At 35.1% G+C, this 18,149-nt stretch overlaps 2 protein-coding genes across 4 annotated transcripts; one reads left to right on the forward strand and one right to left on the reverse strand.

Annotated features, from left to right (window-relative positions):
• The first annotated feature begins 3,388 nt into the window (after nucleotides 1–3,388).
• LOC133690747 (cytochrome P450 94A1-like) lies at nucleotides 3,389–5,177 on the forward strand. The gene has a single exon (XM_062111013.1). The coding sequence runs from the start codon at nucleotides 3,482–3,484 to the stop codon at nucleotides 5,009–5,011; it is 1,530 nt and encodes a 509-aa protein (XP_061966997.1). The 5' UTR covers nucleotides 3,389–3,481; the 3' UTR covers nucleotides 5,012–5,177.
• Nucleotides 5,178–13,138: 7,961 nt separating this feature from the next.
• Nucleotides 13,139–17,679, reverse strand: LOC133691596 (probable myosin-binding protein 4). Of its 3 annotated transcripts, XM_062112173.1 has the most exons (3): nucleotides 16,901–17,679; nucleotides 14,882–16,047; nucleotides 13,139–14,785 (listed from the first exon to the last, which is right to left on the reverse strand). In XM_062112173.1, exons 2-3 carry the CDS (start codon nucleotides 16,002–16,004, stop codon nucleotides 13,299–13,301), a joined length of 2,610 nt encoding a protein of 869 aa, XP_061968157.1. In that variant the 5' UTR covers nucleotides 16,005–16,047; nucleotides 16,901–17,679; the 3' UTR covers nucleotides 13,139–13,298. The 3 variants fall into 3 exon arrangements, with proteins under 3 accessions (XP_061968157.1, XP_061968158.1, XP_061968156.1); XM_062112174.1 differs by lacking the exon at nucleotides 16,901–17,679 and having other exon boundaries at nucleotides 13,139–14,782; nucleotides 14,882–16,890; XM_062112172.1 differs by lacking the exon at nucleotides 16,901–17,679 and having other exon boundaries at nucleotides 14,882–16,890.
• Nucleotides 17,680–18,149: the final 470 nt, after the last annotated feature.

Here is an 18,149-nt window from a genome sequence, read left to right on the forward strand (position 1 = left end):
GCCTTGTGGGTCCAAACCTTATCATTTATGTGGCTTCAAATGGACTACACGGCCACTGCAACCTTCAGCAGCAAATTCTCATCCAGCAAATTTAACTGATTGGTCAAAAGCCATTGCTGGAAAGTAATTGATGCGATCATCTGAGTAGTCAAACCAATCTTCTGCCAACAACACTTCAAAAATGAGCAATGAACAAAGACATGCTCTTGTGTCTCACCTGCAGATCCATAAAAAACACAAACATCAATGACCTCAATTCCTTTTTGAAGTACCCGAGCTCGTGTAGGAAATGCAATCCTGAAAAGATCTCCATAAAAAGAGTTTGATCTTCGGTGGTATCTTCAAATTCCATAACATTCTCCATTTCTTATCTGAATTGTCTCCAAAACAGGGTCCATCCACCTCTATAGCTACATGGTATCCTGATTTGCAGGTATAAGATCCATTTTTTCTATAATGCCAGATCAATTCATCCTTCACTCCTCTTGAAGATAAAGGAATGCTCAAAATTGAGGTTGCATCTACGGATTAAAAAAGAGAATCTATTAAGCACTCATCCCATCCAGTTCCATTGTCCGTGATAAGGTCACGCACCAACATAGAATCAAGGCCTTCCATCACGGGAGCCTCCACATATTTATTAGTGTCATTACACAACCATGCATCTGAACAAACATTAACCTTTGTACCCGTGCCAATACGCCATCTAGTGCCTCTTAATTATGTCTCTCGCGAGCTGAGAATACTTCAACAAACAAAGCTAGGCCCATGCCCTAAACTGGCATTCGAAAAGTCCTCTCTAGGGAAATATCTTGCTCTGAGGATATCTTACTCACTAAATAAATTTATTAATATTCCACTGTTAATTTCCATCCCAGCTTGCCAATAAGTGCCATATTTATTGAAGCAATGTAAGTTAGGAAGACCCATACCACCATTGTCTTTTCTTTGACAAAGTCTATCCTATCTTTGTCAAATGATCATGCCTCGTCCATTTTTTCCATTATTGCCCCACCAATAATTGTTCACCATTCTTTGCACTTCCTCGATCGCATAAAGTAAAGGGTAATAGAAAAACACCCATTCTGTAGGTAGAAATTAAGAGCTTGAGCGAAAGACGTAATCATCATTGTTTTTCCTGCTTTCGATAGCTCGATGGACTCCTCCTCCATATATATCCTATCTCGAATGAAAGCAAATACCGCCCTTTTATTCCTTCCGGTAAGTGACAGGAAGCCTAAATATCTTCCAAGATGCAACAGGGAGACGCCTTCTATAATATCCGAAATATAAAATCTACATTAGGCTTGGCATTATTACTAAAGAAAATAAATAATTTATGAAAATTAAAGGCATCCCCAGAAGCAACTCATATTAACAAAGCAGGTGTTCGACTAATAAACTACTCTCGTCGTCTCGTGAGCATTCGCTCTGGAAAAAGAAATTGTCTTGTCGTCAGCAACCAGTTAATTATTCTCGAAGTGGTATAGTGGATTTAAAAGCCACGTGCATTCATGACAGCTACAGCGAGAAGAATAAAAAACACATTTTCAACGTTTATTTTTCTTTTCGGTGCAGCAGTTGCCAGTTGCCACTATCTTGAAGGGCCGATTTGTGTTCCCTAAATATCTGTAACGTTACCATTCCTACATGTGCTTTTGAGGTGCCTGTCAGTGGGGCCCACAACTTTATTAATTTAATGATTCCAAGTTCACACATGTCACATGAACAGCGGGGCGCAGAAAAAAAAGCTTTTTTTTCCATGAATCGGTAGTGCACTAGTCACGTAGCTCCTAGGGTTTTAAATTAATTTATAATATCATAGAAAAAAAAAACCACTTGTATGATGGATTTGTTCTTCGATATTACGACTCTTTTTTTTAATTGAAAATTCAGAAGATGCTTTGTACATTTAATAAAATAAATTAAAAAAAATGTATAAACTGATAAAATAAAAAGGAGTTGTTAATACTAATTGAATATCAGAATAAAAAAATTATTAAAAAATTTAAATAAAAAATAATATAAAGTAAAAAATAAATAAAAAGGAGGGAGGTTATTAATTAATTTTTTAAAAATAATTATCAAAAGTTGAAAGAAAAAGGTTGAGTTTTATTGGGCCAGGCTTGTTTTGTTTTTTATAGAGAGGACGACGCGTAAAGCATCTTGTCTCTTGTTGATTTATTTTCCAGTTAAATCTTGTGGTTGAAAAATTAAGATAGGAGTTTTTAGATTTTTAGATTTATTTTTTAACTTGTTTTTATATGAAAATATTTAAAAAAACACTATAAAAATCTTGATAAATTCATTCTCAACCACAAAACACCCTCTAATCACTCCAAAACAAATACAAAAAAAAATTAATGGATTATGCTCTATTTTTGCTGGCATGGTTATAGAGGAAAAAACACATTTATTGAACTTCTATAAAGAAGATGAACTTATTGACATATCAACGAATGTAATTATTGAGCACTTTGTCTCCTCAACATTTTCAAATAACTTTTTTTTTTATCATCTCTTAACATACAAAAACCAAAACTTGAAGAAATTAAAGTTTGATATTATATAAAACATGAATTGCTAGAACAAGATGGATCAAATGTCAGAAAATTTAAAATCCCAAAATCAAATTAAATCTTTCTGTGTCGGAATCTAATGGAGCATGTTTTGTTGAACGAGGGCCCAACTTTAATAAAGAACAAAAAATTTTAATGGGCATGTTTTGTTGTTATTTATTGAAGTTGATTCTCATAGCTAGTTCTTTTAATTTTTATTTTTAACCCCAATTAAATTATGATTTCTCATAATCGAAACCCAAATCATTTTTGAAAATCTTTCAAAACATAGCATATGTGAGATAAGAAACAAAAAGCCATATTAATATAACATGGAATGAAGAAATTGCAAGGAATAAAAACTCAATCATCGACAGAAAAAAAAAACAGAGAGCATGTTTCATATGAACAATAAAGCGTTTGTGAGGTGTGTTCCATTGACTTCCCCACATCTTTTAGATATTTCTGTAACAAGTTCCTCATAAGAAGCTTTAATAAATAATTTAACAATAACAATACTAAGAAGAAGAAGAAGAAGAAGAAGTTATTAAAGTCAACCGCATATCCTTTAACCTAGAGTAGGCGAAGCAAAATTCAAAACTGCCCGTAGGCATATATAAAATAAAAAAGCTGTCGGTCCCATGTATAAGAGAAACATCAAATGTTAGGATAAGGCTTCGTTGTTTGTGCGGTGCATCGGGCACTAAAAAAAAAGAAAAGTAAAGGCTAAATAGCCAGCTTGATGACATCAGTAATGACATCATTATTATTTTTTCTTTCAAACGTTAATAAGGTTTTCCTAGCAAGTCCATCGAGCTTATAAATAGCAGCTCAAATTTCACGTAGATGTATCGATACACACACACATTCCTAAGATATCAGAAAGACACCATACTTGCTCGTAACAATTACCAGACCAAACCATGTCTATTACCGAGCTCTTAGCATCGATTTCCCTTTTACTACTCCCAATCTTCTTCTATCTCACCAAAAGTTCCAAGTCCAAAGCATCATCAATATCATATCCCAATGCCCCGAAATCATACCCACTCATTGGATCTTCTTTAGCCATCTTTGCCAATAAAAGCCGACGCATCCAATGGATATCAGATCTTATCCAAAACTCCCCCTCTGCCACTGTTGTTCTCCACCGTTTCTTCTTGGACGATAGCCATATTCTTACAGGAAACCCAGCAAATGTCCAACACATGCTTAAAACCCAGTTTCACAACTATGAGAAAGGTAGCAAAACTCGTCGGATTCTCTTCGATTTTCTCGGAAACGGTATCTTTAACATTAATGGCGATTCTTGGAAGTTTCAAAGGAAAGTTTCCAGCAATGAATTCAACGCCAAATCACTGCGTAAATTCGTCGAGACCGTTGTCGATGCTGAACTCTCTCAACGCTTGATCCCGATTCTCTCCACTGCTGCTGCTAATAATGCAGTTCTTGATTTGCAAGACATACTTCAAAGATTCGCTTTTGACAACATATGCAAGATCGCTTTCGGCTACGACCCTGCATACTTGCTGCCTGATCTCCCTGAAGCCGAATTTGCAAAAACTTTCGACGACGCTGTCAATATAAGCAGCCAGAGGTTCAATTCAGTGTTCCCCTATCTTTGGAAGATTAAAAAGTTCTTGAATATTGGATCAGAGAAACGCCTCAAAGAAGCATCCTCTCAACTACGTCAGTTCGCCAAAAACATCATCAAAGAAAAGAAGCAAGAACTCAGCAAAAAATCATCACTCGAATCAGTCGATCTCTTATCCCGGTTCTTGAGCTCTGGCCATTCTGATGAAGACTTTGTCACTGATATTGTCATCAGTTTTATACTAGCTGGCCGGGACACGACTTCTGCTGCCTTAACATGGTATTTCTGGCTACTCTCTCAGAACCAAGAAGTGGAGAAGGAAGTACTTAGGGAAATAAAAGAGAAATCGGAGAGTCCAGTTTATGAAGAAGTTAAGGACATGGTTTACACACATGCTTCTTTGTGTGAGAGCATGAGGCTGTACCCTCCTGTCCCAATAGATAGCAAGGTTGCAAAGCACGACGATGTTTTGCCTGATGGGACTGTGGTTAAGAAGGGTTCGAGAGTGTGTTACCATCCCTACGCAATGGGGAGGCTCGAGGTGTTGTGGGGTTCAGATTGGGAAAAGTTCAAGCCAGAGAGATGGCTGGAGAGTGCTGCCGATGGAGCTAATAAGAATGGGAAGTGGAGTTTTGTGGGGAGGGACCCGTATACCTACCCTGTTTTTCAGGCCGGGCCAAGGATTTGTTTGGGTAAGGACATGGCTTTCTTGCAAATGAAGAGGGTGGTTGCCGGGATCTTACGGAGGTTTAAGGTTGTACCAGTGGCAGAGGATGGTTTTGAGCCCGTGTTTATTGCTGATTTGACGAGCAAGATGAAGGGTGGTTTTCCCGTGAGGTTCAAAGAGAGATCTGATTAAAGAGCAAGAATTCCCTTGGTTTTCATCACCTTTATAGGGATAAATTGGTATCTTGTGCCTATATAATTCATTGTTGATATGATGGATTTTATGCATGTATGCATGGATGTATGTACGTTTATCCGTTTGATTATCGATATAATTAAAAGGTATGATTATTGATTTCGATTTTGGGACATCATCAATCCCACACAAAACGCATAAAATCACAGAGCATGCTGCAACCTGTATACCATGCCCGGAGCCCGGAGGACCTCTCCCTCCACCCAAGAGGGACCCCATGCTGCCCCCCTATAACCAGACAGAGTATAGTGCTCGAATTCCATTAAAGCACGATCACTATTACGCCAGGCAATTGTCATTTTATTTATTCTTGGCAGTACCTCAAGTGGTCATCTCCACGATGCGGTGGTGTCACTGTCGAATATTTGTTAGATTCGAGTTTAAAAATTGTTTCAATTATTAAATAAGTCATAGTCAATCATTAATCATTAGATTAACTGTTTTTACTAAAATAAGTAAGGTTTAGTTTTTTTGAACAAGATTAAGTTACGATGACAAAGATTTATGCCTTTCTATCTGCTAAAGTCAAGATAATCAGTGCATCTTCTCTTCTGATAATTACATGATTGAAGACACTGAGACTTCCCTTTTTAAGCATTGTTTGGTGAAAAGTGTTTTCTTGAAAATTAATTTTTTTAACTTGTATTGTTCAACTATCTTATGAAAACGATTCAACGAAATTTATTTATTTTTATTATTAAAATAATAGGTTTTAGATAGAGAAAAATATATTCTAGTTTAAGAGATTGAAAACAACTTTTCATGAAAAGCTAAAGTAACATAATACTTTTCTTTATATGTATATATAACAATTACTTTAAAATATAATATTATAGAAAGTAATAAATTACTAATATATTTATATAGAAAATAATATATTAGGATACAGTAATAACAGTATAAAAGTTATTTGGGTGCTTTGACAGTACATGGTTCTATATTTTTGACAGTATAAAAGCTCGTTAGTTCTAAGATCGAAGACCTTTGATTTTTTTTTTTCATTTCCGAAAAGTGAAGATACATAAATAGCTAGTAGAAAATTCCAATACTTCAAAATTACCATCTACGCTCGAAGAGACAGAAAATTTATTTGATCTCAGAGGGGCCGAGGACCTTGCCCCGGAACTCTCCGAGTTAATGGCTATTCGTCAGACAATTGGGGGCTATTTGTAGATTTGTGTCCTCACATTTACTCTAATTATTCATTAAATTGCGTGTTGAATTTTAGCAATTTGAAAATAAAACACACATTTATTTAGAATAATCTTCCAAGCTTATGAATCACTCTTGTCAACACACACTTCAGCATTCTTATTATTCTAAATACATTGATTAGAGATTAATTCTTGGACTATCATAATTTAATAAGGATTTTAACTAACTAATTAAATAAGATTATAATAAACTAGTCTAGCATAAATTCTTCTACATCAAGAATTTCTACATTAACTAGAATTTTATCTAACAAATATCCCTCCCTTAAACTTATGTTCCTAAGCACTCATTTTAACTATGAAGGATTATTCTTTAACCTTATCTTGAATATTCATTTTTCACCAATGATCTTTTGTCATTTTAAAAATTATGTTAATTCTCAAGTATTGCTTTTCTTAATCACATCAATTTTATCATCGAAAGCTTTTTGCCACTTTATTTCCTTGATGACATCTTCAAAAGTCACAAGATCAAAATATGATAATAGAGCACAGAGAGTAGATCATTAGATTGTTTGATTTTAATTAGTTGCCTCATAATCACTTATTCATGTAAGTTTTTTCTAACATGTTGGAATCGTTTATTATTATTTGCTGATATTTCAAGTGGACTTTGATTATCTATTAGTTACGGTGCATCCTCTATGCACAGGCTTCTTCTTTTTCTCATGATTAAGGTTTTTCTTTTCTAAAACAACTTACTACAATTTTTTTCTTGCTTTTTTTCTAAGAGAAGCATTATGTTGAAGCTCACTTCTCTTCTCTAACTCAAAGGTTGTCTCTTTATCTCTTAAATAGTTTTCTATCTCTTCACACCTTTTATCAAAACTAATCTCTAATTCCCTCTTTTTTATCTTAATGCCTAACAAGAAATTTGTTTGCTCTTTTTGAACCATTCAGAGTGCTTGCTCTATTATACTCCTAAAATCTTCATGCTAACGATTAAATGACCCAATATCTTGCTTATGTTGATCTTGTATTGCTTTTTTCTCTAGTTAAAGCTATCACACTCATCTTTGAGCAACCTAGAAATATTTTCTATCTCTTTAGCTATATGTTTAGCTTCTTTTCTTAGTTCTTCTTTTTCTTTATTAATCAACTCGTAATCATTTTCAAATTTGCACTTCTTATTTTTCTTGTTCATATGACAAGCCATCAATAAAGATACTTCCTTTTTCATTTCTGTAAAATTAAAATTTTCACCACCATTCCTATTAAAATAGATTTGTCCATACCAGTGACACCTGAAATACTCAACCTTAGATTTGTTCACTAGCTTTGGCTTGTAAAAATTTGAAGATCATTGCCATATTCTTTTCTTCTTTTGTGATATTAAAAGAGTGATTATCTTTAAATTTCTAATGTGGTGAAAATCTATCGTTATTATTGTTGGTGCTCCTTCCTCCTCCTTGTCCACCTTTTTGTGAGGTAGAAAAATGATATTATATGAAATTCGTAAAGCTTGCTGCTCATTATCTTGTTGATTCAATTTTTGCTTATGAATTATCAAGGAATTTTACAATTCACCAATGAAAAGTTCATCAATATCCTTAGCTTCCTCTATTAAACATACAATAAAATTGAGTTTTGGTGTCAATGATCGAAGAATTTTCTCAATAATGGTTATATCCTCTGTTTTATCATCATGAATTCGCATCATGTTAATGATTGTCAATGTTCATGAAAAATAGTCCATGACTGACTCTTCCATATTCATCATAAGCAATTTGAATTTTATTCAAAGTGCTTGAAATTGCTGCCTCTTTGCTCCAATTGTTCTTTGGTGCTCATTTCTCTTTGAATACCAAATATTCTTGGAGGTTTCCTTACAAAGAATGGTTTCTAAGATTGAGCGGTCAATTGATTGGAAAAGATAATTCTTTGCATTGAAATCTTTCAATCATGGTGCTTCTATCTCCATTCTTTTCACATCCAATATTGTTGATCCGTATAGTATTTTAATTATTTATTGAGAAATAATTTGTCAATACTTCTTTGATCTTAAAAAATTCTCCATTGACATGCTCAAATGATCATAATGACCATCAAAGTAAGGAATGGGTAGTTGAACAAAATTATCGGAAGCGAAGAAAAAAATAATTTTTTTTATTTCTTATTGCTTGAAACGTTGTGGGGCTACTACTGGGAGGACTGTTGAACATTACTGCTATGAGTACTGCTGCACATTTTGATGCTACACGAAGGATAAACATTGCTGGTTTAAATAACAAATCAAAGCTGCTACTTTAGAGGTTTTGTTGCTACTATAACTTTGTGTTCAGGGAGAAAAAAGGCTTCTAGTTCGTTTACGATTGCTAAAAATGTTGTTGTGTTTTTTATTGACAAACAGAGAAAAAGGCTACTGCTTTTTTCTCTCGTAATTAATTAACTTTGATATCAATTATTGAAAGTATAACACGCATGTATTCGGATGAATCTCCTAAGCTTTATTGATAAATCACTCTTATCAACAAACTCTTCAACATGCTTATTATTTTGAATACAATGACTCTTATATTTATAAGAAGATTAATCCTCTAACTATTATAATCTAATAAAGATTCTAACTAACCAATCAAACAAGATTCTAATAAACTAGTCTTACACAAAAAATTTTTTCATTAAGATGCTTACATTAACTAGGATTTTATCTAACAAAAAAGTAATACAATAAAAACAAAAATAATTATATTAAAAAACAATAAAGACAGTGTCCCATGTCAATCTCAAATTAGAATACTCTCCCTGCCTCTCGCATATATATACAGTTCCATTTCCTCCCCTTCCCATCGCACCGTAAGAGAAAGGAAAGATGGCAGATGACTTTTGCACCGGTATATAAGCCACATAAAGCAGTACTCCGGAAACTTTCTGTTTAGAAATAAATTCGAGACAATTTATATTTCTCATCATTTTATCATTTAGCTATGCAAATTTTTGTGTGTTTATGTACACTAGAGCTTGATAACTTTGCCAATATAATATACATGATCATATAAAAAAATGCTGTTCTTTCTCCGTGATAATTAATTGAGTATTTTTGGAAGTCTTTGCATGGTAGTTAATTTTGCGTGATTAAAGCATCGAAAACTATTTTAAAATCTCTATTTAGCAGCTTAAACTTTTACTGATAACATGAGATAACTTGTTAAAGCCTCCGTCTTCTATTCTTTGAATGATTAGCCTTTTATATATTTTATCAATACCACTTGACCTTTCTTCTTACACTTGCCGAGGGTTTGGGCCATCCCATGCTGCCAACACATTCAGCGTAGCTTATAATTAATGGAGGAATAGCTTGAAGACAAAAGGCCATGCAATTAGCATAACACCTGTAGATCTCGATGATTATCCAAAAAAAGCATAACACCTGTAGAGATTGTGGGCCTAGCAAGATTGCAAAGGAGAGCACCTCCGCCTGTAATGGTGTCTCAATTTAAACACTACGTACAAAACTGAACACGTCTACAACGACCAAAAATGCAAAAGCAAATATATTTCAAAATAAATGTATCAAAGTCAAACAAAAACTGTATACATAGCCTTTTTTTAATGTATTAAATATTGGAGCATTAATATATAGGGCCAAGTCAATATGTCAACATTCAAAGATACCGGCTCAGAGATCTTGCTTTGAAAAGCAACCTAGCTAGCTATTGTATGTGTGTACAATCTTCATAAAGGGGGCAACAACTCACTCAATTCTCAACACCCTCAGCAGCCGGGCGAAGGGTGAGCAATGGCGTCTCGGTGTCCAGGTAAGGCTAAGGAAATTACGCACGCCCTTTTGTTTTCCTCTCTGAGTTTGAAGTGTTATACATTGTGATAGCAAATATCATTATGATGGAAACTTTCAGGTAAGAGTTCGTGGCCAGAGCTGGTTAGGGCATATGGGGAGGCGGCGGCGGCTACCATTGAGAGAGAGAACAGAAATGTTGATGCAATTGTCTTGCGAGAAGGAACTCCAGTGACCAAGGATTTTAGGTGCAACGTGCAGGGTTTGGGTTTGGGTCAATGAACAAGGGGTTGTGACTCGAGTTCCTCAGATTGGCTAAGATATAGCACACATATTATTAGTCCACCTTTTTGGAGGGACATAATTATCAAACAAAATCGGTAGCCAAAATCATGAATAAATAGAGTTTTCATTAATTTCCTCTCTAAGCACATGTAATATGCTGTAATAAAGTTGATATCTTGGCGTGTTTGAATAAAACGTGTTCATTACTCTTTTGGTTAATGCTTTATATCATTCTTGAATTATAAATGTTGGAAACTTTGGGTTAAATTTAATTCACCTACTACTTCCCCTCCAAGAGGTGACTTTGCACTGCTTGCTATGTATGCTAATCTACTTTTCTCAAGACAAGAATAAAGGAGTCCGAATGTTGAAACCGGAATTTGATTCCCAGCTGGTGTATCAGTTTATATCAAGTAGTTAAAGGGACGAGGAGGTTGTCTGGTATAATCGTTGGGCAAAGAATAGAAATTTGCTCAGCAAAAACTGGGCTGTTAACTTCTTCCGAAAAAAAAACTGGGCTGTTAAACTTCTCATGTGGGCGGCGACTCGGTGTCGATGAGGCGAACTTTTATGTGGATGGCTCCCGAATTTTGCAGTGGGCCTTGATCATGACACTATGTTTTCCTAGAGGTCTCTCCTTTTCTTTTTAAATGATCATCGATCTATTTAGGGATTGGAGAGGAACTCGAAAGAGACTGCTTCTATGTCTGGCCACTTTGGCCCTCCTGCAAACAAAAAGATCATTCGTGGGTGGGGGGAGCTAGCTGGTTAGAACACCCGCTTGATGAATGAGGAGAAGCAACGGCTTGAAGAAGAAAGTAAACTAAAGGCAGATTGATATGATGCAATACAATGTAATTAATGGGATGATTTGTTACATTTAATCTGATTGTAAAATCTTTAGTAATTTAATTCAAGTCCTGACAAAGTTTCATTTTAATTAAGCACTATAATTTTTTTAAGAAAAATTATTTATAAATTTATATTTGTCTACAATAGTTTATTTAAAAATTATAATTTCATATGAAAACATTTTGCCATTAAATCCTTACATGACAGTTCTTAATCATACAATAGCTTAATACAAATGGTATAAATATAGGCGGAGAGAATCCTTAATTCTCTACGTGAATATGCCTCTCTCTTTTGACAAGTTGGAATTGCAAATATTAAATAACCTAATTTGAGTGTGTATAGTTGAACAATCACATAAGGAGGTGACCATGAAAATGTAAACTCCATATAAATTCTTCTCCATTCTATTCGTTTCACATAAAAAATGAATAATAAAATTTTATTTTATATAATATGTTTTTTAAAAAATTATGATATTATATGAAAATATTTAACTAACAACAGTTTTTTTTTGTTTGGACGCAATCCAATATCGTTAGAACTTTTTATTAAAATTTACATGTGAAAGGAGGATCGTCAAAAAAAAATACAGCAGCTCATGAATAGCCAAGCCTAGAGGTTCGTGGTAAGTTGGATCTCAATTTTTTTAAGTTATTATTATTTTTTATTTGTTGACTTGTTTCTTCCTTTTTAGAAAAAATATAATACCCGATTGTATGAGAGATATAAGGACAATCTTTTGATTCATCTAAACTCAATTCATGTTTGTGGTTGGAGGCTAAATCTACCGGTAGACCTGGTAGAAATCAGGTTTATAGTATATCCAACACTCGATCGAGGATATATTGGTAAGTCATAGTATCTCAATTATTGGTTACTCACAATTGGAGATCGAGCCAATAATCAATGAATGTCCAGGTGATTGTATAAACATGTTCAAATTGAGACGATTTAATTTGTGTCAAGATGACCCGTCTCGGGGATAAATTGAATGTCATCAAATGGTTGTTAGCAGCTCTCATCTGTATCTATGCCACCTTTATGGTTTCGGCAAAATTCTATCATTGTTTTTTTTGCTGGGTTTTTATCCTTGATAAATTGTATTTAATAATATTTTTTAAATTATTAATTAAAATTTTGCTTTGTTTCGTCCAGCTTTGTTTCATGGCATGGCCAGGCCGTTTGAATATTGATCGGCGTAATAGCCAGAATATGCTTATGAAAATCACATGGGACCCGCCCCTTATTACTGCAAAAGAAATCACGATCATTTTCTTAATTAATTATGCCTTAAGCACGCCATTCCCAATAACTGGGAGTTAATTTTGAGCAGTTTCGAGGCATGATCAGACAGAGACTATTGCAAATTGCAAAAGAACTTTCCACGTGAAGTTAGTAGTGGCCCAGACATATGATTTCAAAAATCATAATTACAATGAGAGATCGAAAGGACCTAATTATAGTTAGTAAAAAAAAACCATTTCGAAGCAATATTCTGTAGCACATGGTTCAGATTCTCCACCACAGCAAGCTTTAACATAATAAATAGATTTGGCAAGGGTTAGTTGTAAGACCATCTTCCATGCCAAGGGGAGAGTTTTAAAATTATCGAAGGCTGATAATAAAACTCCCTATGCCCGTAAAGATGTAGACTGTAGCGTTACTAATTTCTGAATAAGCACTTCAGGGTTGTCCTGAAGCAATTCATGGATTCTCGCCTTGTTAATCAAGACACGGAACAGTATCATACCTGTGCAGAATGTTTACAAGAACCGTTATGTTTACCATTCCAGTTCATCTTCTGTGCGTAGAAAAAAGGCTTTATTAATGTGAGTTCTCATCAGTCATCTTGATCTACTGAAGAATCGAAATTGCTTCTATGAGGGGGCTTGATATGAGATCAAAAGCACAAGAAAGTGTTCTCTCTCTCACTCAGTGTGTGCGCGGGGGTGCATAGCGACAGAGGTGCGTGCATACTCGCAAATATATGTATGTTTCTATTTGGAACAGGCTTTTCTAGGTTATCATGTTTCAGCTAGCAATTGTAGTAGCAGTTAGAACAATAACATGCACGCATGGAAGCAAAAGGAAATATTACAATGGATATACTAACCTCATAAAGAAGAATAGAAACTCAAGGAACAGATTGGTCACTATTTCTCATCCCCATTTTCCGCGATTTTTGCAGATGATGAGCTATTTCTTGAACAAACTGCAGTCCCTCTTTTCTAGATTGAAGAGAATTAAAAGCATGCTCCAGAAAATTCTTATCAAATTCAAGTGTTTCCAATCTCCCATTAAGGTCTGATATCTCCTTTTCAAGAACAACCAAATCAATCTCGTTATGTTGCTCGGAGGGTTTTTGTCCATTGAAAACTGGATGATTACTTTCGTTACAAACATCTTGATCTTTGGCAATGAAAGCGCTGGACGTTTCATGGGCAGGGAGGCTTCCATTAGATACAGGTGAATCCTTTTGCGTTGACAAATTATCCTCCTTTGTCTGATCATTTGTTCGGCTCCCCTCGTAGTCAAGAGATTCTCCCTCGTTGAGAGCTCCATGAGCTTCCTCGGAATAATCACCATTAGACACGAATTGTGAAGCCCCATGAGATGCAAATTGATGAAGTTTCCTCTCCAAACCCTTCAAACGTTGTGAAATGAGCAACTGTTCATCATCATATTCTGACAACAAAGATTTGACAGTAGCAGGTTTTTCACTGCCATTCAAGACCTCCCTAAACGATGAGCTACAAGGAACATTGGTATCATCATCGCCTTTGGAAGTATTCTCTAAACTCATATTTTTCTCCTTCAGATCGTAACTTTTCACATGTATTGTCTCCGCCACTGGTTCATCGGGGGTGTTAAATTGTAAAAAATCTATCTCTGCTTCCAAGTCCTGTATTTCTTTCTCCCTCTCAGCCAGAAGATCATTAGCTTTCTCAAGAGCCTCTACGTCATGCTCTGCTTGCTCTTCCATCATTCTTAGGTACTGCAGGGCCTCCATATGAAGTGCTGCCTTCTCCTCTTGCAGCCTATTGATCATGGCCATTGCCTGATTTGCAGCAATTGCAGAAGCACTTCTTTCTTCTTCTAATTCCTCATACAAATCGCTTATGCGTCTTTTATCATGCTCCACTTGTCGCTTTAACCGATCAACAATACTTTCACCTTCAATGTCATTGACAAAGCTTCCATCGAGAGATTCGAGACCAGATGATTCAGCTCTTTCAGTCTGGAGCGTCTGAACCCCATTAGGCCCCAAAGCATCATTCATCTCCAATTCATCCCCACGACCTTCCACCCCATTGATTTTATTATTCAATGATAAATCAGGCACTTCAGCGAAAACATTTTCTGTTGGCAACTCCAAATTTTCATCAACTCTTTCATGTTCATTCGCAGTCCCTTTTTCTGCCATAAAAGTGTGTGCTTCTCCTTCCTCGCTATTGGCAGCAGGCTTCCACACGTCAATCAGATCCACATTACAAGAATTTATGGAAGGTACTTCAGTAGCAACCCGATCACCTCCTCTGATTGACGTAGTTAATTTGGAAATCTCCTTGTGCTTGTTGATGGATATATATCGCCCGTCACCTGTTCCAGTGTAGTCTGCTGCTAGAAACAATTCCAGGATGGAAATAAGTTGCTTATAAACAGTTATCCTCATACAAGCACACAGAAAAGGCGAGTAGAAAGATATGGAGAACTTACAATTCCTTTCTGATGCTTCCAGAGGACCTTCAACAGCACTAAATGATGAGGGAACCACAAGTGACATGAGATCAGAGAGTGCAGAAAGATTGTAGCTCTGAAAGAAAGGAAACTTGAGCTCACTTCTCACTGATGACACTCCAGGAGGAGTCTCCATTACACTGGATGAAGGACAATCATCTAAAGAAATAAGCTCAGGTAGTGCAGAAGGACAGTTTTCATGATCAGCTTGCTGCCGGTTCAGATCAACATCAGAAGCCAAGCTTCTCAAGGAATGATGCGTCATCTTCTCTGAGCTTATACCATCAGTCAGTGTTTTGGGTGGAACTGTGGACTCTTCCTTCAGCTCTTTCATTTTTTTACCAATACTACTGCCTTCATCATCATCAAAAAATGGAAATTCAGAATCAGAATCAAAAGTGAACTTGAGCTCAGCGTATCCTACATGAGAGCGGGGATTGTAATCACACCTTACAAGACGGTGAGATGTTACAGACCCAGGAAATTTCTTTCTCTTTTTCCTTATATTTTCACGGTGGGTCAGATGACGGGGCAAAGGAATATTGGGCTTAGTCATCCCACTCCTAGGTGATTTCAGTTGGGCTATTCTGTTGGAAGTTTGTCTTGATCTCTTGCAACATGAGCACATCCTCGTACCAACAGAACCAGAAACAAGCTCCCTGTTCTGCAATGAGTTCTGGAAACCAGGAGCACCAATATCAAACCCAAACTTACCCATCAACAGCCTGTTTATGTCTGGGCTTGGTACGCTTTTCATTGTGGATGACAATAGGCATTCCTCACACATACCGTAGCCACCAGCAAGCTTCCCATGAATGTGACAAGAAATCAAGGATGACATTTCAGATCTATGGTTGCTGCAAATTAATTTTTTATAAAATCCAGGTTTTTCATTTCCCAGAAAATGATCGAGCCTGGAACAAAACATGGAAGGTATTTGCAATCCGCAATAACTTGCAAATTTTGTTAGCAGATACGAGAGTACAGCATCAATAAGCAGCCAAAAGAGCAAAAACCATTCACAAGCTGCAGATTGTAGAACTGTTGTGAACCTCTGCAGATTCCTCTGTACTTTAATAAATGAAGTGCCAGTTGCAGCCATTTCCACCGGAAACACACTAACACTTTATGAATTTCTGAATTCACTGAATATAAAAAAAGGCTATTATTCACCAAAATACTGAATTCACCAATCATACAAATGCATATTGTCTAAATTCAATGCAGCAAGTTGCCACAACCCCCAGAAATAGCTAAATTACTTCTGAGATAAAGTAGAAATATCTTAGAAATAAAAGGATACTCAACTCTACTGTCCACTTTTACACATGTTTTAATGTTAAACAAGGCACAAATAAAAGGATCGTGAACTGGGAAAAACCCTCATAAAAATGGACAGTGGGAACAATTTCTTCAAAAACCTTCAAAGAGATGGAAACCTGACTCTGAATTCAAAAGAAAAACAGGACAGATTTAGCCCTAGCCAGTTGCCCAATGCAGTAATGAAATCAACCGACAACCAATAAGAAGAATACTAATCACTATAAAGAAAAAGATCCTCCACCGAACCCAACTGCACAACATAATATTAGAATCAGCTAACAACCACCATAATGATGACAAACATCAAATTAAATGTGCAAACCAAACCGATTAATGCTAAGAAGCCCAACCAGATTCACTTTTGAGATTGCCTTTATACTTAGTCCCTCCCAGAAATTAAAAACAACAGATTATTACTGCTGAATTTCTCATAATCATGAATTTACTAACATTTCTTCATGCATGATCTGCACCTTTTCAACGTTGAAAACACAAATGCCGACAGGTTAAGAACGGGCTAAACCAAACATTATACATGCAAAGCAAGAGGGTCAATGAGAAATACACTGTACAAGGCAACTACAACACATAATTTTTTTTAAAAAAATTGCATTTTAGAACAAGCGTTTCGATGATAGGCAACAAAATGAAAACCTGAGAAGGAATAAAATGTACCTGGGACACGATGGAATTTATAGAGGAAGAGAATAGAAGAACACTGCCATATTAAAAGATTACAAATTTGAGAATGAAATTAGAAAAGAGAGAAAGGAAAGTACAGATGAGAGGGAGATTTATACGGTGGTTGATTATTACTGAGAAAAATGAGTGACCGTGTCTTTGATAATTATATGGTTCCAGGCTTAGAGATATTATTAGATTTTACATATTTAGTGAGATCAAAGACATTCTTAAACATAAATTACTTATAAATTACATACATTTTAATGTTAAGTACTGAATTCAATAGGATAAAAGGAAAGATCTAAATTTTCTAACCGAAATGTTCATGAAGTTCTACTTATAACTTGTTTTTATTACCATCTTGTTCAAGGCAGGCCCTCGGCTTTGAATCGGACTTATATCGAAGCATAAATTACTTGTTATATATAAAAATAATCACGATTAATATCTTATGCTTCAATGCCTCAATCATCATGCAAAGCAGAGAAAGAAAATGGACCTCAACTACTAACGCACAGCTTTCCTTTTTGTTCAGAAAATGGATCTCCACAACTTACATCTAGCCATCTTCATAGTGGATAGTTGAAAGCAGCAATGGAACATTTCAAAGAGTTCTAATTAGCTCTGTTTCTTTTCCGTTTTGAAGAATCTTTCAGATTTCAATAATCGATTTTGACAAATCATTAAGGATTGAAAAATGGGTCGGAAGATCAGCATAATCTTCTAACATTGCAAACCTATCATTAGAGGTTGCTGCAAATGCCGATTTGTTCAAATTCAATGATGTCCATCACATTAATACTACCATCACATCATAGACATTAATACTTCAATCATGATTTTTTTTAATATATAAATTTAATATCTTTTTAAAAATTATTAAACTAGGAACTGATTGAAGGGTTGAATCACACTCAAACCAAATTAATTTTAAAAAATATTATTTTAAAAAAAATTTAAAAATAAAAAAATAAATCAGGTTGAGATTTTTACTTTATAAAACCGTTAATTTAAAATGATATTTTATATATATATAAAAAAGATAAATTAAGATTTTTGTTAGGTATTGTAAATTAATCAATTAACTTACAGAGTTAACTTTCTTCTTATTTAATATAAAACTAAATTTAAACTAAATTCTAGAATTAATAATCACCAAGTTAATTTTTCGAGTCCAACCAAGTTTGCTTTTTAATATTTGTAACAGAGGTTTTTACAAGAAACTTTCGATGTCACCGCT

Source organism: Populus nigra, chromosome 4 (assembly GCF_951802175.1).
Source record: "Populus nigra chromosome 4, ddPopNigr1.1, whole genome shotgun sequence".
NCBI classification, from domain to species: Eukaryota; Viridiplantae; Streptophyta; class Magnoliopsida; order Malpighiales; family Salicaceae; genus Populus; species Populus nigra.